This window comes from Strongylocentrotus purpuratus, unplaced genomic scaffold, assembly GCF_000002235.5.
Source record: "Strongylocentrotus purpuratus isolate Spur 01 unplaced genomic scaffold, Spur_5.0 spur5_scaffold_3, whole genome shotgun sequence".
Taxonomy (NCBI): Eukaryota; Metazoa; Echinodermata; class Echinoidea; order Camarodonta; family Strongylocentrotidae; genus Strongylocentrotus; species Strongylocentrotus purpuratus.
The window spans coordinates 5,610,701-5,638,590 of NW_022145609.1; the positions used below are offsets into that span (position 1 = coordinate 5,610,701).

General features: G+C 36.1%; 2 protein-coding genes across 2 annotated transcripts; both read left to right on the top strand.

Annotated features, from left to right (window-relative positions):
- Positions 1-511: 511 nt before the first annotated feature.
- LOC585860 (solute carrier family 35 member E1) lies at positions 512-10,066 on the top strand. Its single transcript, XM_785666.5, has 6 exons — positions 512-1,032; positions 3,527-3,597; positions 6,194-6,331; positions 7,720-7,845; positions 8,787-9,032; positions 9,427-10,066. Exons 1-6 carry the CDS (start codon positions 705-707, stop codon positions 9,550-9,552), a joined length of 1,035 nt encoding a protein of 344 aa, XP_790759.3. The 5' UTR covers positions 512-704; the 3' UTR covers positions 9,553-10,066.
- A 10,794-nt stretch (positions 10,067-20,860) lies between these two features.
- On the top strand, positions 20,861-24,476 carry LOC105443621. Its single transcript, XM_011676985.2, has 2 exons — positions 20,861-21,182; positions 22,988-24,476. The coding sequence occupies exon 2, from the start codon at positions 22,995-22,997 to the stop codon at positions 24,462-24,464; it is 1,470 nt and encodes a 489-aa protein (XP_011675287.1). The 5' UTR covers positions 20,861-21,182; positions 22,988-22,994; the 3' UTR covers positions 24,465-24,476.
- The last annotated feature ends 3,414 nt before the right edge of the window (positions 24,477-27,890 follow it).

Below are 27,890 nucleotides of genomic sequence, written 5' to 3' on the forward strand. Positions count from 1 at the left end.
TGTGGATAAGTAATCAACCTTTTTCTCGGCACTCCCCAGATGCATGCATGTGCATCATATTTGTAAACACCCATCTAATTATAGATGAAGGCACTAACGATTCAGTTATAGAAATACATTTATCAAACCAGGGGCGGATCTAGCTTTTTGCCAGGGGGTTGACCCAGTGGCGGATCCGAGGATTTTCCCAAAATCGCGCCGTTTTACTTTTTTTTTTCACTTGGCCGCCCAGGGGGTTAAACCGGAGGCCTACCGCCGAGGCCCCCCCCCCCCCCTAGATCCCTGCAAACCTCATCGAGTATATATCAAAATGTAAAATTACATTACTAAAGAGTAAAAGCTAATTTAAACTAGTTGGGCAACCATGACAGGTCAATACTTTCTTAAAAATCCTAACATTACCCCTGCCCCCCCCCCCTCCCACCTACACCCCCCCGATTTCATTGACCATTGAGGCGATTTGTCTTTGGACGAATTAGTATAGAACCACACACACACTCTCTCTCTCACTCACACTTGTACGTAGACGTACCGGTACCGGTAGAGATTTGTTTGTTGTTGATGCATGCCACGTACGTTGAGAACTTTCCACGAAAAATGCCTACGTAGCTATACAGACTCGTGCGCCGTAACTCCTGGCGAATAACGCTTCACCGTTCCGCTAAAGGAGGGAGCTAGAGCTAGCTCCAAAGACACCGGTCAACATGTCGGCGGGGAAGGACAATTATCGTGAAGCCAGTCGGCTGTTGTTTCTTTGTGTCATGTGGTATTTAAGCAGCTTGGGACAGAATGTCATCAATAAACATCTATTCACGGAATTTCCTTATCCAACGACTGTTTCAATGTGTCATATGCTGGCAGTTGCGATACTTTTGGAGCCGGTTTTGAGACTCTGGAATGTGCCGGCTCCGGAAGTCATTGACAGAAGACATTTCTTCATTTTGGTTTTACCTCTTGCATTCGGAAAGTTTTTTTCATCAGTTTCAGCAGAATTTAGTATTCTTAAAGTTTCAGTATCTTTTGCACATACTGGTAATTACTAATAGGTTATTACTTATCATCTTCTCTTCTTCTTCTTCAAAGTTCAAGATAATCTGCCTCCTTCAATACTGAAGATTCTTGCAGATGCCGTAGAGTCTTTTCTACTTGTAGATTATAAAAAATATACAAGTGGACGTTAGGCCTACACCGCACGTTCATGTTTTCGTAACAGTTAAACTAAAGAAACTTGTGTTTTTAATGATCTGACAAGGAGGTCTTTTACTCATCTAACATTTCACTCAGTTTCATTTTTTTTTTCTTTCTTAAAAAAGTTAAAGTAGTCACCCGGGCCGGCCTAATAACCAAAAGCGTTTTTAAAACACCAGTTTACGGTTAAAACATTGTGCATGTGCAGACATATGGGCGCAATTTTTACTTACGAGTAAACAAACCACTGACATCTAGAAGTCAGTGGTTTACGCGTAAATCAAGACGGGGCCTATGCAACACAGTGCAGGCTGTGACGCAACAAAACATGCGCATCTGAAAACATTGATGACATCACTGCCTGCGCTGTGCGCTCACATCATATTTGCATGGGCGCTATCTTAATTTATGCGTAAACCACTGACCTCTAGAGGTCAATGGTTTGTTTACCCGCAAATTAAAATGGCGCCCATAACCATAAACTGGTGTATTGACGCAAAATTCATATCATTGCAAAGCCAAAGGGGAAGCATTACTGATCAAATATAAGTCTTTAACAACTTGCCTCTTCAAAATAAGTTTGCGTCCCATTAATTTTGAGATCCAGATTTTTGGCCTTAGCATAAGTAGTATAATTATGATTTTTCAGCAAATTATTCATGTTTTTCAAGAGAAAATCTATCCATCCATATATAATATGTCCATAATTATCAGTTGTCATGAATTTTCTAAAGTCTAATGGCACGGCCCTGCCCTAAATGTTCTTCCAAGGCTTCCAAATGGAACTTGTTAGGATCTTGAGTTTCTTTTCATTTTGGGATTCATTTTTTGTGAGGGGGGGGGGGTAGGGGTTTCGGTCAGGAGTTAAAAAGTTGAGGTTTTGCTCATCGAAGAAACTGGAAAAGTTGATCACTGTTAATTGTTAATTGAAATGGACTGAAATGGAAACAATGTTTCTTTCTTCTTCTGTCAAAAGTGCATCCTTCATCATTGAAGAAGATAAACTTGAGTTCTGGTAAAAAAGAAAATGAATTCTCACAAAATCTAACGAAACTTACACTGAATGTTCAAGATTACAAATATATGTCATGTGCCAAACAATTTTGGAAGAAAATGTATACTGGCTGAGTAATGAGCATAGAAAGTTAAGGAAATCAGGGTAGTACTAGCCCCGACACCATGTGTGTTGTCCCATATACATCTTTCTGTGTAAGTGATTGTTACTTTACTAAGACTCTGCCAAATTTATGATGATTTTGATGACTCCAGAACCTTGCATTACACACCATTACTTACATGCTATATGATCAACTTTTCTGATTCATTCCACACCTTTTCTTTCACAATGCAATCACATTACCAGAACTCAAGTTTATCTTTAACACACTGCAGAGTGGTTGTGTGCGGTGCAGTCAGTATGGCACTAACAAGACTTCAGGTGCAGATTATATTTACCTGTGTACAAAGTTTTATACATGAGAGTACATGTTTTGAAAATATTTCAACAATTTGTGGGGCTACTTTTCAAGCTTGCTTTCATGAAAATAACACTATTTAATTTGTTTTGCATTGAACTCTATGCAAATTTTGGCATTTTAGGGAGCACCCGTGTGATTTTTCCCTGATGTATTATTAAAGGAGCTACACAAAGAAAATTCACGAACAACTGATAATTAGAACAAATTACATATCGATGGAAAGATTTTTCTCTTGAAAAACATGAATAATTTGCTAAGAATTCATATAGATATCATGGAAAGGCGTAAAATGCAATTTTCAAGACCCTTCTTAGACCCCCAAGCGCCCCCAAACGTAAGCCAAACACACGAGCGTAGCGAGCTCTAAATAGTGACGTCACACACTGGACAAACAGCTCAGTGCCGTGTAGCAGTCTGCAGCTAGCCAGCCTTGTCCCGTATCTGACGTCACAAATATTGACGTTCTATAAAGGACAGTTGATTAAGGCAGAAAATCTGGATCTCAACACTATCATTTTTGAGAGTTGATTATTGCGGGCCCCCAAACATATTTGAAGAAAAGAGTTATTGTATTTGATCAGCAAGGCTTCCCCTTCGCAATGATATGAGTTTTGCATCAATTCAAAACACTTTTGATTCTTCGTGTGTCTACTTTAAACAAAACAAAAACTTAACTTAAAGAAACATTGTACTACACTGTACATGTACCTTTTTATTGACAGAAGAATAATTAATGTACCTGGTATGTAAATATAATCCAATTTGCTGTCAGTAGGAGTTCTAAGCTTCAAGATTTGTGAATAATTTTCTTGCTTAGATGATATATCTCATGTTTGCACTAATGTATTTTTTCTTTGCAGTGAAAGCCACAATGCCAATATTTACAGTATTTTTATCACGGCTGGTCCTAGGAGAAAAACAAACAACAAAGGTAAGACAATTGGCATATTGAATTACTGAGATGTATTTTTCACTAGAACACTTTTTTTTCCTAGTATACCGGTAGTTTAAATAATATTGAAATGTACCAAACAAAATAATTTGTGTCTCACTAGAACATGTAATAAGGTTTTCTCTGAGTTAACGGTTAAGGAGTCTGAATAAAAAAAAGAGAACATAAAGTTAATGATTTGGGACAATTTGTGAAACTTTGTGTACACTGTTGAAAAAATCTTGGTTCAGGGTTTAAAGGTCAAGTGATACATCTTTTATTTCTCCTGACTGAAGCAGAGTGTTCAATGCTCTGTCTTTAATATAAGAGTTAGCAATTTGTCCCGAGGCTCCACATTCAACTTTAAAAAACCACAATCAATCACAAAGTCATGCATATTTCAGATTTTTGTAGGATTTGCAATTGCAATAAATTCAGATCTAACGGCACTCTTTGAACATGTTACATACATACTGTATGTAGTTCATATCTTCAAGACTAGATTAAAATTTCCAAATGTTAGAAGATGAAAAACAAAACATAAACTGATAATAGGCAAATAGCTTTGGCAACTTGGTAAAAGTAGACTGGTAAAAGATGCAGAAGTTTATAAAACATAAATGGTCTACTAGTATTCTAAGTACCAGCAATTGTGTGACGTGAAAATCAACATGTTCTTAATTACCCCATCCAGCAGAATTATTTTTGATTAACAGTGAAGCAGATCCTTTATTTCCTGTTCTGTACCAATATGTGGGCAATCTGTGTGCCATTTCCCACACTTCTATGCACTTGACTTTTCAAAAGTGGTGTAATCGCTCTGCAAATAGTCTGTGATCTATTACATGTAGCCTTGAAAAAAATTAAAGGTCAATGCTACCAACTGATTATTACCCAATTGGAAAATATATTTTTAGACTTCTGTAAAAGTACCAGCTTATTTATTCTATACTTGCTGAAGAGCACCAAGATCTGTGATGATGTCTGTTAATAATTGAATGAACAATATCAGGACCCCGTCTCAGCCAATCAAATGCCACGATTTTCAGTAGCTTATAACAGTTAATGTACATGCTGTAACTTGTTATTGATAACACGTTTTTATGAAACCGGGCCCAGCTAGTGCATGCTGTACATGTAGTTGATGTACAGTCTTCTTGTCATTCCAGAATTCTATTCCACTAAAATTTAAATTTAAAAAACAAGATAAATGTAAATGTTTTACAAAATTAAATCATGATTTTTATGTGATGATGAAATAATACTTTCTGTTTAATGTTCTGTGATAATCATTAACTTTGTATTTGTTTTATCGTCACCATATTTTATCGACCGAGAGTAAATTACAGAGAATTCACCACCAGGAACATTAACATCATTTAATATTCCACAGATATAAGGCACCAGCAATGAAACTCTGAACCTCTTGATTAAAAGTGAAGTGAAAAAGCCACTTATCCATATGTGAACTGCTGCTGGTTCCTATTTTCATGTTAAAGCTCCTCCAAAGTGTTTTACTGTTGTGAGCCCCACACTTGCCAAAATTTCACTTAAATTGTATTATGATGTGAAACAGGATGTCATTTAAGGCACTTTGTTGCAAAGATCCCCCCCCCCCCCACAATGTGTTTGAAGACAAATATTGATACAGGAATACATTATTTGCGTTTTCTGTTGTACGCAGTAAACCTAAATTTTGTATTTTCTCATCAATATTCAACTTCAAACACATTGTTTTGAAAATCCTTGCAGAAATTCACATTATCATATTATGATACGATTTCAGTGAAATTTTGCTATCAAATATGTTGGGCTCCCAACACTTTTGAAGGGGCTCTTGATGATTGAACATACAAAAATACTGGCACTTTCATGGAGTGCATTCAGTATTTCTCATAAGATTAGTTGATGCCAATCACACTACGTCACACATGATTGGATGATTGGATCTCTTTATTTCATAGACGGCATTATGAGACATAGTGTGAGGTGTGTCTACTTCATACTTTGGACTGGTAGATCAATGTTGAAAGGAACCTCACCCCCAAAGATTACGTGTTGGTCTGCTGAAAGAGGACTTTTATTCATGTCTATTGATGTACAATATTCCCTACAAAAGTGTACAAGAGATATGCAAATGAAGATTTAGGGTGACATGGGTGCAACCATTTTCTTGATAATGTGACGTACAAGGCGAACTTGTACTATGTATCATGCACCAAGCTTTAGCTATAGAGACATTTAAATTCAATAACAAAAAACCTATACTTTTCAATGAGGGAGATTTATAGCTGAGAAGGTAACAATTATATTTGGTGAACTATATAAGTCAAAAATTAAATAGATTCATTTAAAAATAGTAATACCAAAATATACAGTTACAAATATGTTTCATTAATGCGAAACTTTCACTCCAGTGAAGCAAGGAATGCACTTGCATTCGTACAATTATAGTACAAAATATAAGAGCAGGTGAAGGATATACCTGATTACCGAACACACATGGGTTGCAATGTAAATATTTTGTTATCTTGACCTGGATTTGTTATACTGACCTGAATACACTGTACATGTATATATTTTTTGCTATTTTCAGGTATATTTAGCATTAGTTCCCATCATCTGTGGTGTGATGATTGCGACCTTGACTGAACTCTCTTTTGATATGTTTGGTCTCATCGCCGCTCTGACTTCCACCATTACCTTCGCCCTCCAGAATGTATACTCGAAAAAGGTAAATTGAAATTTATTTATTTTCTCTTGAACTTGTTAGAAGGGGGGGGGGGGGAGGGAGGAGGGTGGGAGAAAGGTTTAAGATTATGCCGATCATCCATTGTTTTTCTATGATTGAAGAAGGGGTGAGCATACAGTACCATACATTATGAACACATGACGGACAAAGAAAGAGGACAAAATATACAGTTCCTCATTCTACCCTCAACAATTGCTGTGGTAGACATAATAGCAGTGAAGGGATGTTCCTTTGTCTACCAGATCAATTATTGAGGGTAGAATGAGGAACTGTATATTTTGTCCTCTTTCTTTGTCCGTCATGTTTATAGTGATAATGTCCAAATTGCTACATATTCTTCTTGTGCATGTTTTCTTCTTCTGACTTGTGAGAAAGGCATGTGTGAAGGAAGGAGTTCAAATCTACTTTCCCATAGGTTTCTGAAAACATCCCATAAACAAACTTTCAAGACTTATTTTCTTATAAGATTGTCTTTTACGGTAGGCATACATGTACATGTAGAACTTAACCATAGTGAACATTTTTCACAACACACGTACAGGTAGGTATTCGTTTCCATTTTTTTTTAATCCAATTTCTTTCCATGTATCAAAAATAGAAAAATTATCTGTTCATTTGTTTTGTAGCTACTGTACTGTTAGTCCAAACATACAATAGTACTTTGATGTTTTTAGACAAGGTGGGTTGCCCAGGGCACGAAAAGAGTCAACAATATACAACAAGCATCTAGTATTGAAATATGGACAGCATATTGTGTCTGATATTAATAATTAACCAGATTTATCAGGCATTATTCTGTACATTGATCACAGCAGCTGTTGGTTGTAAATCAATTTGCTTACAAGTGACATTGTTGATACATGGACGAAATCAGATAGTATCTTGTAGAACCAATGTGTTTCCGAACATCTGTTGCAGTTTAATAATTTTCTTTTGCTCTACTTGAATAATTATACCAATATTGTGTTGCACTCGATATTTCATTTAAAACAAATTTTTACTTGGCAAAGAAGATATTTTGGCAGGTGTTTATATGTGGAATCTACACCTTGAATTGTTATGTTACAAAAGTTGATTACATTTGCTCCACAAACATTGTACTGTGTTGAATTTGTTGGAGGGTAAAATGATTAGTTTGATAATTTTTATGCAATTGTCCATAGACACCAAGACTGTATTTAAGATGCAAAGAGCTAGAGACTCTAAATACTATGTACAAGATTCACCTGTAATATATCATCCATTAGTTCCTCAGATGTAGTTTGTTTCAAGCTTAAAGCTTAAAGCTCTCCAGCTCTTATACACATACAATTGTTTTTAAAAATGTTTGATATGAATCAAGATTATGTTTGTTTGCTCTTTTATGCTAGGCTCTTCGAGACCTAAAGATCCACCATCTAAGGCTGCTGCTGATGTTGGGCCAGATAGGGTCTCTCATGCTGCTGCCTATATGGTGTTTCTTGGACTTCAGAAGAATCATTGTAGATAGAAAAGTGGTAAGTACAAATGTTCAAGAAGATCATCTAGGATGATGGCTTCAGGAAGGTGTCAAGCGCACTGCGCACTATATGACCTGAATACGATAAGAGTTTGGAAGAATTTCCAATAGTAGTAGTAGTAGACTTTATTGGGTAACTTGTTTAGCACAGGGCTAATCTTCCAGAAGGTCCATCTGGTATACTGGGGTGTGCAGGTGGGCCACTACACCAGGGTTTCCTCTTTCTCTCATACAAATAGTGCAGTGGGTTCTTAACGTGCAAAGGTGGTGACTCTCCTCTACACGGGGCCTCCATTTAACATCCTATCCAACTTGAATACTATTGAATGCTATTGAATAGAAACATGTGAAATCCTAATGATCAAGGTTCGAAAGACAAAGAATATTGCAAGCGGATTTTGCGTTTACATTGACTAGAAGGCTTAAACGTATTAACTTTTGATCGTAAATGTTCATATCATTCTTCAGAGCCTCAGACAGGAAGATATTTAAAATATTTCAAGCGTACTACACACTGTACAACCTGATTTGATCCTATGTGGGAAGAATTTGCAATGGTATTCAACATTGGTATTCATATATGTAAAATCCTAATGATCAAGGTTTGGAGTACGAGGAATATAAGTAATACAATAACAATGTCGGGGGACTTTCCTTGTGGTGGGAAACTCAAAAGTATCAAATTATGTTTTTGAACATTTGTAATGAAAGTGCCCTCCTCCACTTCTATTACACTGTAGCATGTCAGGATTTTTTTTTTTAAATTAACAATACGATAAGATACATGTATATGATGCGATGTAATCAGAACATCCTTTCTCTATCGTTCTCCATCTGTCTTCTTAACTTCTAGAATTTCAGAACATATTTCAGAATTTCATTTCAGTTTTCATGATTTGATGTGATGTGATTTGATTTGATTTGATTTGATTTGAACAGCTTACAACTATCAGCTGGTCATACACCCTCACCCTCCTGTTCTTCAGTGGTCTTCTCAACTTCTTCCAGAACATCTTTGCGTTCAGCGTCCTCAACCTGGTGACTCCTCTGAGCTACTCCATCGCCAATGCTTCCAAGAGGATCTTTGTGGTTCTCATGTCACTCATAATGCTTAAGAATCCAGTCACGCCCCTCAACGTCATCGGTATGACAACGGCCCTGCTTGGAGTCACATGTTACAATCTGGTGAGTGTGCTTTTGGGGTATGTTTTGGGGCTCTGGAAGTTAAACCTGACAGCTATGGACTGTTAACCATTTTATCAATGAGTTTAATAGATGGTCTATAGAAGTGATTTTGAGGGCTGAAATCTTATGAATAGAATCCGGAAGTTAGATTATTCTACGCTTATACGCTTGTAAATAAAAAAAAAAAGAATTTAAATTGTTTTTTTTATGTAAATGTGGAACAAATAAACTTCAAACCTCAAACTTCAGACTATAAGTCATTCCATATGATGTACACCAACTCTCTCTACCTGGTCAGCCCAAAATGTTGACTGAACCAGACAATGATTGAAAAAAAATAGTTCATTCCGATTGTTATCAAATATTTAATGCCCACCTCTCTTTTACTTTTCAGGCGAAGTTTGACCAGACCCGGTCCAAGAACGTCCTGCCGATGGTGAACTCTGACCTTGTAGATGGGCGCATCTTGACGGAGCATGAGAAGGCCAACGGGCACGCCAAGGCCTATCATGATGTATGACGCCAACTGAGAAGGGGTATCAGCCCTACCTTCAGAGTCGGACGCAACAACGAAGCCAGGATATATGATGTGTGATCCATGATGTGTGATCTCTTGTGAGTGAGCCTGAAACTTAGCATATGATGTACAGTCCAGTTTAAATGCCCTGTAAATTTACACAATTTTCAGGTGTGTGCCCCTCCCCCCCCCCCCATCCCCCCTTTGAATGGCCAAAAAAAAATACAGAAAAGGTAGACAAGGAACCAGAGAAAGAGAGTGCAGAAAAGGATGAGAAAGAAGATAATAGGACCCTGATCTGTCTAAGGGGCCGTTTTCGTAATGTAATCAAATTCAATGTACAAATCTTTGTTAAGTGCCCCATTACAAATTATTTCATTTACCTGTTACAAAAAATTGTATTTCAACAGTCAGAATGCAAATTGCATACTGAGGTAGGACAAGCCATAATGTTTGTCCCACCTAGCAACAATCAATGCATGTTATTCGCATTCTGACTGTTGAAATACAATTATTCGTAAGAGGTGAATGAAATCATTTGTAATGGCACTTACAGTGTAACAAAGATTTGTGCATTAAATAGGCCATTTTCGTAATGTAACCACATTTAATGCATAGGTCTTTGTGAAGTGCTTCAATACAAATTATTTCATTCACCTGATAAGAATAATAGTGTTTCAATAAACAGAATTCGAACTGCATACAGTAGTTGTTGCCAGGTAGGACAAACATTATGGCTTGACCTACCTACATGTAGCAACACTTAATATATGCAGCTTACATTCTGACTATTGAAATACTATTATTCTTATCAGGTGAATGAAATAATTTTTATTGAGGCACTTCACCAAGACCTATGCATTAAATTTGGTTACATTACGAAAACGGCCTATTGATTGCATTACGACAATGGCCTATTGGTTTCCTTATCGATTCACATTCTCTTTACCATAGCCCCCCTCCCCCTCCCTCACACACCCCCTTAATGTCAGTGCCCTCTCAATGGTTGGACCCATGCTACGTGCCACTACTCGTACATGTACTGAATATCAACAAACCTTTTATAGTTTCAGCTGAAAGGCAGAAGGGCCTTAGCTCTGTGTAAATCATGTAAGGTAATGCCTTCTGGCTCTCAGCAGCTCATATGCTAAGCTCACTCTGCAATCGTGTGCTAGGTTACAGGCTTCTCATACTGAATACTTCCAAGATGTTTTCTTCTTTTTTTGTTCAAAATTTTTCTCTGTTTATCCAACCTTTTATTACACTTTTCCATCACAAGCCCGCAAGTGATCGTAATGTTTCATAGAATCCTGTATAACTTGAATGTAACCATATTAAGTATGCATTATACTGCCCCGAATTGGACACTTTGATATTAAGAAGGGGAAAAATGGCCCCAATTCTGGAGGGCAAAGGTGATGGTGGACTATTTCAAAAGTTTGTTTATCAATCTTAATCATTATTCAAAACTGTTATTTTTTTGGCATACCTGCTAGGCCAGAAGGAAACTTTGGTACCTGCAGAGCAATTTACCAAAATATAAATCTCCAAATCTGATACGTCTTTAGAAGTAAAGGTTTCATAATCTACTTAATGATTTTTCGGAGAATGGATTTCATTTCATTTTCTAAAATTTGATGACTACTTTTGACTAACTCTCAACCAAGACCCATTGTGGTGTCTGTGATTTCAGTACTACTTGCTAAATCAATAACTATGTACATTGTTCCATTAGAGTTAGCTATAAGATACAAATCCATTTTAATCAAGATTGATGAAATCCTGTAGTTCACTTAATTTGCTAAATGACAGGTTTTGTACTATACTTTAATGAACAGATCTGTATTTGAGAACAATGACTATTAATACGTTGCGTAATATGTGAGAGCATTGTTGCCAACCATTCCCGTTCTGGAGGAACAATTCCTATTTTTTTTGGCCTTTAAACTAATGTTATGAATTCTAGAATCTTACAAATACTCTGTATTTCTAATTTTGCTATGAGAGATTCCTATGTTTTTCTGTGAAGTTCAGATATGTTAGATTTTCACAATTTTACCCCAAAAGAAGATACAAAGAAGAGAACAATATCAGGTAACATCAGTAGATGACAGTGAGAGAGAAAGAAAACACAAATTTCACATGGTTTCACCAGAATTTCTGGAGCGTCTAGACTCTTGTTGGTACCCCTTCGATGACCAACTTGTATATATAGTAGAAAGAAAAATGGAGTGCTATTTATTGTAAAATATTTCTATTTTGGTAGCATATACATGTATATGCCATCCTAACAAGGTATGGGATTTTAAATGCTTTAAGGTAACCAGTATTATCATGCCAGTAATCTATAGATTCTATACATGTACGTAGCAGCAATATAACAATTGTTTAGGTGTACAGTGCACCTCCAGTCGTGATGAGTGTATGGGAAAGGTGTTTGTTAATGGAAATTGACTGGAATTATGTGATTATGAATAGCAAATTTGATATTTTGCTGCAGGAAAATAGACAAGGTAAATCAAACACGGAAAGGTTAAATGATTTATGTGCAAACTGTAACAAAAGTGATATTCAATGACTACAGTGTATATGAAATATGTTTTGAAGATTCTGTACATGAGAAGATCAATTTTCTCTAATACATGTAATAGAAACTATCAGCATGTTACATTATAATGGTAAATTTGAATACATTGATGACTAGGAGATCCCTGTGTCGAGTTTGTAGAAGTGGATACAAGATGTATTCACTCTTGTGCTGATGGAGAGAGTGACGAAGCAAGTTCAGGACCAGTCCTTGATTGGCCCAGGTCTGTCGCAAGTCCTCCAATCAGTCACACAGTTTTGATTGCCTATGTGTGTCATGTTTGTGGAAAGTTGCAATCGATCTCAAAGCCAAGACGGGGATCTGTACTTCAGGCACCCGTTTCACAAAGCCTCTTTTCAATGACAAATGACAAAAATCAGTGACAAATCTGCTGATTACCAATCAGAAGCAAAGAAACAAAAACTGTCATTTGTCACTGGTGACATGTTTTGTGAAATGGGGCTCAGATGCTATTATGACACCAAGGTCCACATTCTACTCATTCAGTTTAACTTGATGCTGTGACAATGTTGTGTTAACAAGGGCAAGCTACACAGTGAAAGTTCATTATTTTGATACTTGAATTTGGACCAAGCATAACCCAGAGTACTGCAAAAACCAGAAACTTAAATTACAACACAAAATTTTCATGATATGTAAACAACAACATTGATTTTCAAGAGCAAGAAACATTTGTGAAATGCAAGAATTCAGTGTTTCAGTAGTGATTCAATTTTGCAGCATGAAACTCGTGGGGTTTCAAACATTGCAAACGGGAGAGTTTCTGTTTTACATGTGGGTTTGAATTCTATTTGAAACCAGGCTTAAGTTCTTTCCTTTGATTGGGAAATGTAGACTTAATGCGAAGCTGATGTGTGTCAATATGATCTGTCAATTTGTGTAGTGATTTCCATTGTTCTATAGTTTTACATACTTTTTCAAAAATTCATAACTTTCTTATTAGTTATCCGATTTTGCTCAAACTTTTTTTGATTGGTTTGTCTGATTTTCCTGCTTCTATTGAAAGTAAGTTATTTTTGGAGAGAACTTGTACTTTAAACCTAACCTCTGTAGACCATCTCTATTGGACCTTAAAGAATTTTCAGTTGAAGTTATTAGTCACGTCTTTAGCAGCTTATGTATATACAAAACTCTTTTGTTTTCAAGAGTCTAACATGTAAATTAATCTTTTTTAATACCTTTTTGGGATTAGATAGCTGTTGCATGAAAATAATTTGTTTTATTTAGATTTAGTTTATTCTCAAAATTTTATGTCTGATTTATTAGTGATATTCTTTTTTTTAGTACATGGAAGATTTTATTTTTTCAAATTAATATTACCGATCATGTAATGAATAAATAGTAAATATATTTGCAAGTTCAAATGTTTATACTAATTATGATATTGTGGTATGAAAGATTATATGTTTTTGTTTGTTGGTATATACCTGTTTTAAATTCCTATTTTTTGTTTTGCTCCCTCCTTCTTACCTTTTGTATTTTACTTTTGTTAATTTACCAAATTAATTTTTCATTATAGGAGCAAGATCTGAAAGAAATTCTGATATTTCTCTTATGGTGCTTGAACGGTATTCAAGTAACAAATTATGCACCTTTATTGCCTGAAAAGCACACAAACTACAAGATTTAATTCCTAGTATTTTATGTGTACATTTATGTGTATTACGGTAACTTGTCTTTTGTTAGCTTTTTGAGGAGTTTTGCAGAGTTGTAGAGGAAAATGTCATAATGATATGGTTCTACCTCTATGCGTTGAAAGTATTATTTTCTGTAATTATGCATGTTACGTTCCGCTTTATTTGTTTTTTTGTGCCACTAAATTTCACTTTTAAATCTACCTTACATGGTTGTTAGAAAGACCACCTGTCTACAGAGACCATATTTCTTGTTTCCCTTGAAAATGGTTTCTCATTGAAACAGGTACTAAAGGAACCTGTACATGTACATGAAGACCACCTGCCTCTAAAGACATTTTTTCTTGTCTCCCTTAAGGGATCTTTATAGACAGGTTTCCCTGTATTATACATTGATCCTGTTTCAGGATGCTGATCGTTTTTAAACCGTGTACATATACCAATTTTACTTATTCATTAATGGTCAGCATTGCAATTTGCATTCCAGGAAGTTATTTATTCATTTACTTTTCTTCAGACATTTTTAGAAGTTTTTTTTTTTTTTGTAAGCACACTGCCAGTCAAGAAGTAGACATGTTTGAAGCTGTTTTTCTTTGCCTCAGCTGGTGGTAATTAAATTTGTGGTATTATAAGAACAGTTAAGTGGGATAGTTATGAACTTCATTTGCTATCTTTACACCTCGTCATTTGGAGACAGAGTTTAGGGTCATTCGGGTAGATAACAAGGTACGTGCAGGTGGATATGTGCATCTACCATAATGAACACAAACATCAGGATTGCGAATACAGGGTTTGCTTCAAGCATTTTAACCTCCTAAATTAGATCAGTGGCTTTGAAAAGTAATGCTTTGTCCTTGTATTTGTACTGGTGACATTCTAAAAACTGTTTCATTGGAATTTCCTACACAACTGCATTTAGTGGTACAAATACACAACAGAATTGGTGTCTGTCCTAGTCTTTGATTACCATTTTTTGTTTTGTTCGGCTATGCCTTAATTTTTGTTTTAATTTTTGTTTTTCTTCACCCAAAGTACATTGATATTCAATATCCATATCTTTTTTATGATTTCATTTGTTGGTGTTAGATTTACTTTTGTTTGTTTAATAGTTGATTTGATTTGCACCAATGCTGCACAGGAAAATGTCCTCCTTTGTTCTGAAAACAGGGTACGAGGTAAATATGTAGTAGATGAATGTAAAGTCACATACATCCAGATAAATACATTTCATTTTCTTTAACATGTACTATTTTGGCTGAATGTACTTTTTCTTTTTCCATCCTCACTTTTGATGAAGTAACATTTTTGATGCAGTTTCTTTATTTCTGCTGATTTTAATATGATTTTTACTATTTTGATATTCTCACAAATATATGTGATTTGCATGAGATCTGTTTATTTTTAGATATGATTGATGACGTTTTTGTTTGAATGTGATTTTCCCAAGATTCTTTTCCCCATGCAATGTCATATTCAGTTCATAAAAGATATATTGACAAGAGGTATTTTTGCACTTTTTGAATCACAGTTCAATTTTTTGTTTTTGTTTTTGTTTTTTGTTTTTTGGGTAAAGCTAGTTTACACTATGTTTATAATATAACTCTGCCTAATTGACTTGTTATGCCTCTTTTTTCTGTTGAAATGTACTATTTTGTTGTACTATTTTTTTGAGATTATTATTTTTTTTTAAATTGCATTTGAGTGCATAATATGAATTGCGGTCTAAAGAACACTGGAACTCTGTAAACTGATGCGTAGGAAGCTAGAACGCATCTTATATATTTTCATAACTGTGTTTAAAGAAAATGATATATCGAATTGTCATGGACGACCTTAGCTCGTTTTCATAGCAAAGAGTCCTCTATAGAGCAAATGAGGAAATATACTCTTGTAGAAGTCAGCAAAACAAATCTAAGTTTCAATTATGCAAGCTACCTGAAGTTTTGTCAAGATACTGCATGTGTATTTTGAAGTAATATCAAACTTCGTACTGTAAATTTTTGATAATATTTGTGCAAGATCAAATGTGTGCTGTCTTGAATTTAAGTATGATGATTACGTGAGTCTGTATCAGCTTTGGATAATAAAGTGTTACAAAATGTGCATTAAAAATTGCAAAGAAGCGACAATTCAGCGTAATGTTGCTAAGTTATGATGTCAAATTTGAAATGCATTCTACATAATTATTTCAATGACAATGACTGTATAATTATAAGAAGGATGAGATGAAGCATATCTATTTCTCAGTTTCTATGGAAACTTGAATACTTGTTAATCGATTTCCTTATTATTTTGCTATATAAATTCTGTTATTTACATCTTTTAATACCACAGTTCTATTTTCTTGTCATCTTTTGCATCACACGATTACTTATAATGTTGCAATACTCTATCAACTTTGTGATTTTAGATAATAATGTCAACGTGATGTATCGTGAGCTGATCATATAGATTTTTTGTAAAAAGAGAAGAATTTCTAACATATACATATTGCTTCCACATGTGAGAAGCCAATAAAATATGACATTTCTTGTCGATCTGTTTGCATTGTCTGATCTTGTTTGGTGTTGGCAGTGTACAGCCCTGTGATTTACTGTAAAGTCATGCATGAGGTGAGTTTTGTTATAATATATGTCCTTTCATATTTTCATGAAATGGGAATAACGATGCAGAATGAAAAAAAAAGAAGAAACAGAACAAAATAAAACAACAATAACAAAAACAAAATAAAACAAAATTAACAAAAAGAACAATAACAAAACAACACAACAAGCTAAGCAAGAATTATTGTTCATAATCACATAAGACTAAGAACATGTCATTTTGATTGGCTAAATATGTAGCTATTGGAGCATAATATTATTTCCGTTAATGCATGCAGTGCTGGGGGTGTTTCACAAAGATCCTGAGTCGAGCTTAACTCTGAGTGTGACTTAAACATAATGGGGAGCCATTTGTAGCCTTAAAATGAATTATATTCAAAAGCAAAAATCAAAAGTATTTTAGACTTTTCATAAATTCCACATCAAGAACATGAAATCTCCTTGATAATAGAAAGTATGAATGATTTGAATCAACACTTTATGCCTTTTAAATTTAATTTCACAAAATCTTTTCAAAGATGCTTACGGCTTTCCATAATTTTGACTTGGGATCTTTGTGAAACACCACAGGTCTTCCAACGAATGCAACCATATTAACAATATCTTTTTAATTTGTGAACCGAGAACAAAGAATCTTATTTGGGAGGGGGAGGTCGAAGGCGTCAAAATTTAAAAATCTTGCAAGTTATTTCTCCCTCTCTCAACCTTCTCTTTAAAGAGAAGGTTGAGTTCTGGGAAGAGGTGAAAAATAATTTGTGAGCATTACTCATTCTTATTATGCAAGTGTGGAAGAAAATCAGTTCAGACATGTTCCCTGAAAAGCATGGCTCTTCAAATGCCTTCATATTCTAAATATGCATGTAACATCGTAAAAATCGGGGGACCGGCTTTTTACGCCACGTGTTCGTGTAGTCCCATATACATCTTTCTGTGCAAGTGTTTGTAACTTTACCAAGACTTGGCCACATTTCTTATCATTTTTAGTGATTCCAGAACCTTGCAATACACACAAATTCTAATATGCTAGATGATCAACCTTTTCTGGTCCGTTCCACACCGTTTCTTTCACAATGCAATCGCATGACCAGAACTCAACTTCATTTAGTTCTATTTCAAATGTTACAAACAAAAGGAATAGAGACGGATAGGCAGGGATACAATAACAAAAAAAGATAATGGGGAGGAAGAGAAAATGATTGAGACTGCTTGGGGGAAAATGTATGTAGTAGTTCCGAATTGATAATTCCTTTTATGTGATACCAAAGTTTTTAAATTATTCAATGTTTTGAGTGTTTTATATAAATTTAGTTCCTCTTGCTTTTTAATATTCTTTGTCTATTAAACATTATCAACGATCTCCATCTCTCTCCCTCTCTCTATCTAATTCTCTCTTTGTTTTCCCCTCTCCCTCTCTCTATCTCTCTCTCTCTCTCTCTCCCATACGTCTATGCTCTCCCTCTCCCTCTCTCCCTTCCTCCCCTCTCTCTCTCTCTCCTTTCACACTAAAAATTCAAGCGACTTTTTTAAATGGCGAATACAATGAATGTCCTATTATCATGAATAAGTTTGTTAGAGCACTCTCAAAATCACAGCTGGGGTTTTAATGTAGTTCTGAAGGAGTGGGTATGAATAGCAGAGTCACCATACAAACACTTGAAGGGCACTTTGAGACGTTTACCGGCAAGTCTGAAGTGCTTGAAGTCTTGAAACGAGAGTACGTTTCAATGTTGAATGGTGAAATAGCATTAAATGCTAGAAAATATATACTTGGAGGTAGATGATAAGGAAATGAAAAGAAGAAATATTTATAATTGTTATCTATTTAATTTATGAAACGATATCATATTCATGCTTTACACCTAAAGAGTACACATGTGAAATACACACCATGTTTGCCCAGTTTTGTTCCTTTTTGTAACTCTTCTAAATTCGAATTTATCCATTCAGCGTTTAAGTATTTTTGTGGATTGTCATATTTCTGACATTTTCTTTTGTTGTTATTTTAATTTGGATTTGTTACTTCTTCTTCTTCTTCTTGTTCTTTTACCTATTCCTGCCCTTCCTCCTTCTTTTATTTTCTTCTCCTTTTCCTTCTCCCTCGTCTTCTTCTCCTCCTTCTTCTTCCTCATCTTCCTCTTCTTTCTTTTTCTCTACTGTCTCCTGCTCTTCTTCTTTCTATTTTACCTTTTAACCTTTATCATGTTTGTAAAATCCATTGAGTACTTTTGAGTACTTCCCCTCCCGCGTTTCTTCGCCTATTTTGCTCCAAGGCTATATTGTATCCTTCTATTGTCAATTAATTAGTATTTGCTTGATACTATTTGATCTCATTCTATCACACCAACTGCTACCGTTTGCCAAGCCCCCAAGGTCTTTAGACCACTAATTAAAGAAACTAAAATGGTGGGAAGTAGCTCGCAATTTTGTGTACCTGGCATTTACTATACACACTCGCCATCATTTCCGTGAGGGTAAAAATAGATGAACCCAGAAGGAAAGGATAGAGAAAGAAAAAGAAGACAATGGTAAAATAAGATATAAATGCAGCAGAATTACAACTTTAAGAGACACTAATTATTCGTTTAGTTTTATTTCTATTCTTGTCCATGTCCAGAATCATAAATGAGTGTTATGTAGCAATAACAAAATAATACAATAACAAAATGAAAAGAACCCATCATAATTTAATCCCTATGGATTACCAAAATAAAAGAAATTTCTGTAGAAAGCTCTCCTCATCAGCTGATGGTATAATACACAAATATACACAATTATATCAAGAAGACACAGAAGACAAATCATGATCTCATAAATATAAAACAATGATTGCGTGGTTAACAAAGTAGATGAGAAGAAAGGTGTGTTTGAGGTGGTGAGGATAGAAGAGGATAAAGAACTAAAAATAAAAACTTCACTTAAAGGATGAGAAGAGGACGAACCTGAGTCCATGATAATATTCGACGATGGAGTGAGTGAAAAGTGAAATGGTCACATTATTGTAATAATTATCATTTGTTTTTGTTCACATGATGAAGCTTGTGTCCTATGCTAATTTTTACGCCTACATTTGCACGAAAAAACGCATAAGTCTTATAATACGATATATACGATATGCTATTATGATATCATACGGGCAAGTTTAGTGTGAGCGTATAAAAAAAATGGGCTATTTTTGGAGGATTGCTACTTTATTGTTATTCTTCAAGATTTCGACACTCCTCTACCAATCGTGTTTACAAGAATGGCGTTCTGATTTCACCCCCTTTTCTGAAGTATTTTCCTCGCCTTAACTCCAAAATATTGTGAGAAAAAAGTTGACTAATTACGTAACTTAGTAAATAGCTCGAAGGATAGACACCCTTCGAGGAGCATAGTACGTTGACAACGTCCCGAAAAGGCTTCCCTATTTCTAGCTGGCACTGATTGTGTACCGTTGCATAGCAATTTATCCGCTAAGCAAAGATACCAGCGCTATTGTCATACATGGTTGGCTGGAGTTTGTAGAGGTGATACCAGTCGTTTCGATGTGAATTATCACATATTATACAAAGTCTGCTCAAATTTTCATCTTATGGAATAAATGAAAGGGGGAAAAAGTAACAATGCTATTGATTAAAGAGAAGAAGAATGGTGTAAATAAATGTATTGAGATAAATAATTGAGGTTTGACAAATCAATGGATATCTTATTACATTATAATGTATTTTGGATTAATTGCAGTTTATCAAACATCACTGATATACAAGACGTCGATATTTCTTAAATCAATATTTGAAAAGGAACTAAGACAAAAAAACAACGTGATAATTGAATTTAATTTACACCAATGATTGATATCAATCATACTGAATCAATTTCAGGCCATATGTGCCGACATGAGCCGAGTTAGGTCAAATCATTCCGTAAAGAGAGAAATTATTGTCCCCGAACTCATCAGTTACAATTTTAGAAAAACAAAACAAAACATAACTTTGGCAACCTTGAAATAGTAACATTTTACGGTCGACGACAACAGTTTTTTCACCTCAATTTCCCCTTAAAACGAAACTTTTTTAAATAAAAGATATCATTATGTGAAATTGAATCAAAGCGTTTGTTTGTTGAAGATCTTTTGAAAAAGAGAGAAAAAAGACTAGTTTTAAAGAAGACGCACACGTCTATCTTTATTTAGAAAATCTCAATCAATTTGTTCCTTCTATTTGTTAGCCTTGTTTACCTTCTAGAACGACTGTGTCCAAAGTCTACGTCCCTACCTCGGCATGTGAGATCAGAAGCCTTTGAGGAGACGGCTCATGAATATAGCAGTCATTACAATAGTGCTCATCAACTAACTATACTCGCGAGACCAGTAGCACCAGCTATATCAGTGTCTTTAAATCTACACGTATCAGTGCATCTCTTAAGCCTACATATTCCGAAGTGGTCTGTTGTTATTATTGTCGATGCTCAACTTTACCCAATACTGTTTTACAACCTTGAACTTGCCTCTGGAAGATTCTGTAGGACTACCCCCGAGACTAGGCCATTGAGTTCTTCTTATCTGCATACTGTTAAGAGGGAAAATCTACTTGTTAGGATAATCGCTTCAATCATACAAACTACTCTGCGATATTCACAATTGTTTATAACTTTTCTACTATCTTGGTGACACTTGTTTTTACAAGAGAATGATATTGTGACTTTCAAAGAGTTAGAGACATAACCATTGGGGAACATTATACTCCTCTACAAGTTACTTCGATGACGACGACGACGATGATCAGCATTGGAATTGTCTGAACTCTCAAGGTATGTTTGACCTTACAAAGTTTTTGATTTTCAGAAGTATATTCATTAATTCTTTATCCTCATAATAATGTACCTCATTAACCTTTTTTTATATAACGGGCTACATTTATTGATACAGACACAATACAGATACAATGTACAGCAATCATTTTGGAAGGCTAATTCGATTTAGCAAAGCTACATGAAGCTCAAAGTTACAGAATTCTATAAAGAGAGGTCTGAACATTATGTTACTGGAATAGACACATAAATGACGATTACATGGTGCATAAGAATGATTACTGCTTTAACGTATCACAAAGGAAATTAAAGCTTGGAAAAGAAATTTAAGCAATATTGGCTCACGGAAACTTTACTCCTCGGATATATTATTGTTTAATATGCTTCATTATATAAATGGATTTCCATGTACTGATTTGCTGAATAATCGGGATACTCTCATCACCTTTGTTTGATGCTCTACACAATTACATATTTCGTTTAATTAAATTCAAAAATAATTATATTAGATAAATTATATTTCCTTCAAGAGAGTGTATTTGTCAAAATATGGAGATTTCAAATAGCCTTAAAAGGTGTATTGATATGTCGCTGTGACATTGTTGTGTTTTTATGATAACTTAGTATCTCGTTTGAATAACTTCTTTTCAACATCGTAGATTACACATGACATCATACCAATGAAGTCACCGTGTATTCAACTTCTTCTTACAGTCTATTAATGATATTTGCAAAAGCAAATTTTTATCTGAGGTATGATGAACTTTGGTCAGTAAACGGTTTATTTACTCGACCTCTGCAACGGTGGGCCCCTGTTTCACCAACCAGCCTACTCCAACCCGACCGATAACAGGGCCATTTGGAGTAATGTGATTATAGCTCGGGTCTGGTGTCGGTCTCGCTGGGTGTGCCTGGGGTATATTGAATCGGTCGAGGTATACAAACAAGGAATATGATAGGTTTCGCTATTGTAGTGGTAATGAGAACCCGATCATTTCCATGGCCAAGTTGACAATGAGAATTGTGGACTTGGACTCCATTCCTTTTGAATAATGTTTAGTTCTCGTCATTTCAAGTGATTGTATTTCTAGATTCGGGGAAGTAACTTTTTTGTTTAAAAAGGGGGCTTTTTGAATTGTATGTATGTTCAGATATGCACCCCCTCCATCTGAAAGACACCTGTACTGGATGTGATAACTGCTGGATAATAATAATCATAATCATAATCATAATTAAAATTATACAATATCAAACAAATACTGTGTATGTGAAAAAAATGATCAATGAAACGACAGAGTAAGGCTACAGAACTTCTTATCAAATAGAACTTATCTGATAGAACCTTACAAAGAAATGTTGATAAATTTGTCCGATTTTTAGTCTATCAAATTCCATAAGCATACATTATTTTGTTCGCTTTTAAAACTGTTAATGATTTGTAATTTATGGTGGGTACGAACCCAGATCCAAATAGTACGTGTACTATATAGTGACAAAAAAAAAGAAAAAAAAAGGGGGGACCAATATCATGAGAATTTAACATATTTTATGCAATATTTTATGATGATGATTAATTTTATTGAATTATCTTTCTCATAGTATTTTCTTCCTTGCCAAAATCCATACACATTTTAAAGGTTGATAACGTCAGCGTCTTTGAAAATGATGCTAACAACACTTGGTCTGTGCCAGTTGTGCAAGTTGAGACAAAATTGTCATGAAAATCATTTATTGTACAGGCTTTTATTGTTCATGATTATGCCATTGAAGCGTATTGCTATTTTCTTTTTCTTTTTTCATCGTAGAATCAAGATGTCGAAGACCAGCATTCAAGACATTCCTGACCTTCACCTGGCCATCCTGAAGGGTCAGTTCCAGGACATTCGTTACTTGGTTACAACGGGTGAAGATGTCAACATCCAGGACCCCGCCGAGCATCGGACACCTCTCATGCTATGTGCTATGATCGAACAGGAGGACTGGGGAGTGGGCATCGCTCGGCTTCTGCTTGCTAATGGAGCCATGGTAGGCTACTCGGATCGACGCGGTCAGAACGCGCTCATGACCGCGTGCATCTTCGGACGCACCGAACTCGTCAAGGTGTTCCTCAAGGCGGTAGACTATGACCCTAACCAGCGCGACCGATACAGCAATACCGCGCTGTTCTACGCCGCGTCGAACGGGAAGGAGGGTGTCGTAGAGGCGGTTATCAAGTCCCTGTTACATTTCAAGCTTCCTTTGGATAAGCCGAACAAGTGGGGCATGACACCTCTGTTGGAGGCATGCCGACAAGGTCACGAGAGAGTGGCACAAATGCTTGAGGATCATGGAGCGTCCACAGAGGTAAAGGATGCCAATCTGCACTGGGGACCGATGGAGTGGAAACATGATCATGAACAGAGGGTCATCGACGAAGCTCCTCGGCGTAAGTCCTATGATAAACCTTGGTTACGAAATAAAGACATCCGGACGCGAAAACGAACCGTTAGCCTCGGGTCATTACGTAATGGTTTACCATCCATCTCCAACTCGAGGACGAGTCACCGCAGTGATATGGAAGACGACGTCTTCCTACCTCCTGCCATTGTCGTCTCCCGGACGAAAAGTGAAGAGGCACTTAGTTCGCCGAGAACTTCCTTGCAAAAGGAAAAGAAACTTCCATCGACATCGACAAAGCGCCGAATGCTTTTCAAGCCTTGGATTCAAGACCTTACAAAAGGACATTTCATTACAGCCACTTTCGCGCCAGCACCTGCAACATCAGAAACTCTTCAACTGCATTCTGCGCCGAACACTTCTTCCACAACCAGTCTCTCTCGGCAGCGCGGAAAGAATCACCGGAACAGGCAAGTTGACCCTGGAGTCGACTACCATCAGAGTCACTTCAAGCAAATATTCCAACGCTACGAGATTCAGTCTTCTGATTCGTTCCGTCAATGCGCCAAGACTCCGGAGCACATGAAGATCCCTGAAATCCAACCAGTCATGGAACAACTGACACCGCGTCAAGCGCATGCGTCAAGCAAACTGACCCGACAACAATCACGTTTAAACATGAACGGAAGCAGTCGCTTGTCCAGCAGCAGTAGTAGTTTAGACCTGAACGCTGGTCGCAAGTCGAAAGCCGGAGATCTCCGGGCTCGTGATCGTGGAAGAACCTTTGAAGATTCGGCGTCATCAGTGAGCTCGGAGGACAGTTCGGCAGCTAGGATGATGGTGACTGCTTTTAGGAGAAGAAAAGGAAGTTTTGTTCCACCTGGTGTGGGAGACAAGCAAGGATGATTAATCCGTGGAAGATAACCCGGTGTGATATATCCTTGACTTTTTTCCTCCTCGTGGCGTCTTTTGATAGTTTTAATCAATGATTGATATTGGTTTACATAATCAAGAATGTGTCTGAAACTGTCAAAGCAAAGGATATGCCATTAACAGATTACTTGAATTAAGATAAGTAGCGCAAGAAAAGGAAGGTTCCAGTATGCTTTACGTATTCATAGCTATCGTATTTATACAACATACATTATTTTGAGTACCATATTTCTTAATTAAAGAAACATCTCTTTTCAGACTTGATTGGTTCGTAAGAGAAAAAAAAAGCAAATTTAATCATGTCTTTACTGTCATTGTAAACAAAGAAGACCCATAATAGCTTGTGGTCCTCCATGAATAATAAAGCTTAGAATTCAAAGTGACCTTTTCTCTGATATTGTTGTCGTCCGTCCACAGAAGTTAGATTCTTTTGTAAAATACTGAAATTTAGCCTCCTTTGTTTCCTAAGTATGCAATTGTTATACCTCTGTCACACCGCCGAGACCGACACCAGACCGAAGAAATATTTACAGTACGACCAATAGCCACACAGGTAGGTTTGGAGTCCGTGTGGAGTCGGTGCGGAATCGGTTTGACAGTGTGCCTGAGGTTTTAACGGGGAAGGCTTGTATCTGTTTTAAACAAAGTATTTACCTTTGTAGCTTTTGTATTTATTTTCGCTTTTGACCAAACAATCTTTAAAAATTGGACAATCTCTAACCTCATTAATATCGTTAATTTATTATTAATTTTAGGATATCGTGTCTCTATTAATCATTATGAATCCAGTCGTGGAACACTTTCCTTTCCTTCTTGATTCTATTGATTTCATTCTATTCAATGTGTACTAGCATCAGCACAGTTTTAATTACATCGCATCAATGCTATGAGTGGCTCTAATGAAACTCGAGTGTAATATAATTACTCCTTGCTAGATATTGATTAGTTCGATGTGTTGCATGAAAGAGCTAAATATTTTATGCAAATAGCAGGTGTCTATCAGCTCGATACACCCAATAAATGGAGAGATTATTTCTTTGTTAGAGCTGATTTAGTCTGTTATAGAACATGTTGGGTATTAATATCATACTAATAATGAAATATGTCATATAGAGTAGAACCGATTTGGACAAGTTTGTGATTTTGCATGACATGGCTGTGAAATAAATTATTTTTGTACAAACCGATTTTGGCTCACAACACAAAAGTGATTATTTTTAGACAGCAACAATTCCCCAGTGATCTATCATCATCTGTTTATTTATTATTTATTAGTTTACGGAACGTAATATTTCTATGGCATGTCATTGTGATAAATTTGTAAAGCTATTTTCTTTTCAAGGTGGCATAAATATTCTTTTTTTTTTTTGTTCTAAATTTCTTCAACGAAGATTCCTGCCTTTGCATGTACTAAGTGCAAATCTAGAATATAAAATGAGAGCTTGCAAGTGAATACATCTTATAAAGGAATTGATTGATTGTGATTCCGATGACCACGATGACGTATAGTAATCAAGTTACTTTAAAATCATAATATCAATATCTCCCTTTTGACGAGATAATTCCCTTTTAGATCGACGCTATCGAAAAAGAGGGGAAACATCAACATTATCAGCAACAGTGGCTGAAATATTTATATTCCATAAACTGAATATTACTGGGAAAATAATGAATACACAATTTTTCCTTCAAAAAGCAAGCCGCTATGCCGCAATCAGTATTGTCATACAGCCAAATAAGTAATAGCGCCATCACACGCTGTGGTATAACGAAAAATCGACCATATCTAGTTCAGTTTGTGTCAGAAAAGTGTGTTCTCAACTTCAGTGTCTGTAATAAGAAATACAGACTATAAGAGAGAGAGAGGGATAGGAAAGAAATAATTATTAAAGATAAAGACCACCGGGGAGGGATGGGCACGGGGGCGGCAGTGATTTTTAAAACGTTTTGTTTTGTTTAATGCAAGAACCCACAGGGGAACAGATTAACAAGAGAGACATTGGAATGGAAGAGAAGGGATGAGGAGAGAGAGAGTGGGTAATAATGGAAAAGAAGAGGAGGAGAGGGAGAGGGAGAGGGAAGGGGATATAGGGGGAAAATATATAGTTAGAAAGGGGTAGGGAGATAGGTATACGGAGAGAGAGAGAGAGAGAGAGAGAGAGAGAGAGAGAGAGAGGGTGTACATGACACGTATCTATGGCAATGATTTTTAAAACGTTTTTTAGACTTGTTAAAATTACATTAATGGAGAGAGATAAGTGTTACTCATGTTATACATGCAGACCTACAATACAGTTGGGGGGGGGGGGGGGTAGTACTAGTAGTATTCAAAGATTACATAATAGCAAGTGCAGAAAGTTGAAAATGCTCGATGACTTACAGGTGTTTTTCAGCCCCTATTTTTTACCCTATTATATTGATTATTTTAAAAACAATATTCTGATATTTTCCACACGATTGAAAAAAAAATCTCAGTTGCTCTTTACATTAAACTTTAATTTGTTATATCAAGAATATCAAAACACGCATACATGAAATAGATGAATCTATGAGAGAAAAAAATTACATGCATACAGCACAAACAAAATATAAATATACATTGCATTTATAAGGTTTAAGACCTTTTTACGGGATATTGTTTTCCATCACAAGGAAGAAGGAAGCGAATGGATCTCCTTGTGTTTACAAACACACGTAAACAGTGAATGGTATATCGCTCGCCTGTAGATACAGATTAACACTCATTGATGCAAGAGTGTGGTTTTTATCAGAATTGTGACGTCATTTTCCCCCTCTCTGAACGCGGAAGTGGTTTTCATGTAGTGGAGGAGAGACGGCGGGAAGTACGATCAGAACCAGGAGCGAGCGAGACATTAATACAGACAATATGAAGCTGAATGAAATGAGAATTCTCATAGCCTGCTCCTGAATGACAGATAGCCGTTCAATTTATATTGTTTAAGGTGAAATGATACACACAGATTTGTTTAAATGACGAATACGAAAGACGATCGAGAGAAGCAATGAGAGAAAGAGAGGAAGAGAGATGTAGTGATAGAATAGGAAAATAAGGGAACAGAATAACAAGAGAGTCAATGGAAGAGAAGAGATGAGGAGAACGAGTGTAGGATAGTGTAGAAGAAAAAGGGAGAACGAGTGTAGGATAGTGGAGAAGAAAGAGGGAGAACGAGTGTAGGATAGTGGAGAAGAAAGAGTGATAAAGAGCGGGAGAGAAGAAGAGAGAGAATGAAAAAGAAATCGGGAGGAAGGAAGAGGGAGGGGGAGGGAGAGTAAGAGGGAGAGGGAGAGATAGATAGAGACAGAGAAAGAGAGAGATAGCCTGGCAGGCAGACAGACAGGGGGGTACATGACTTGTATTTATTTATCTAAAGGGAAAGT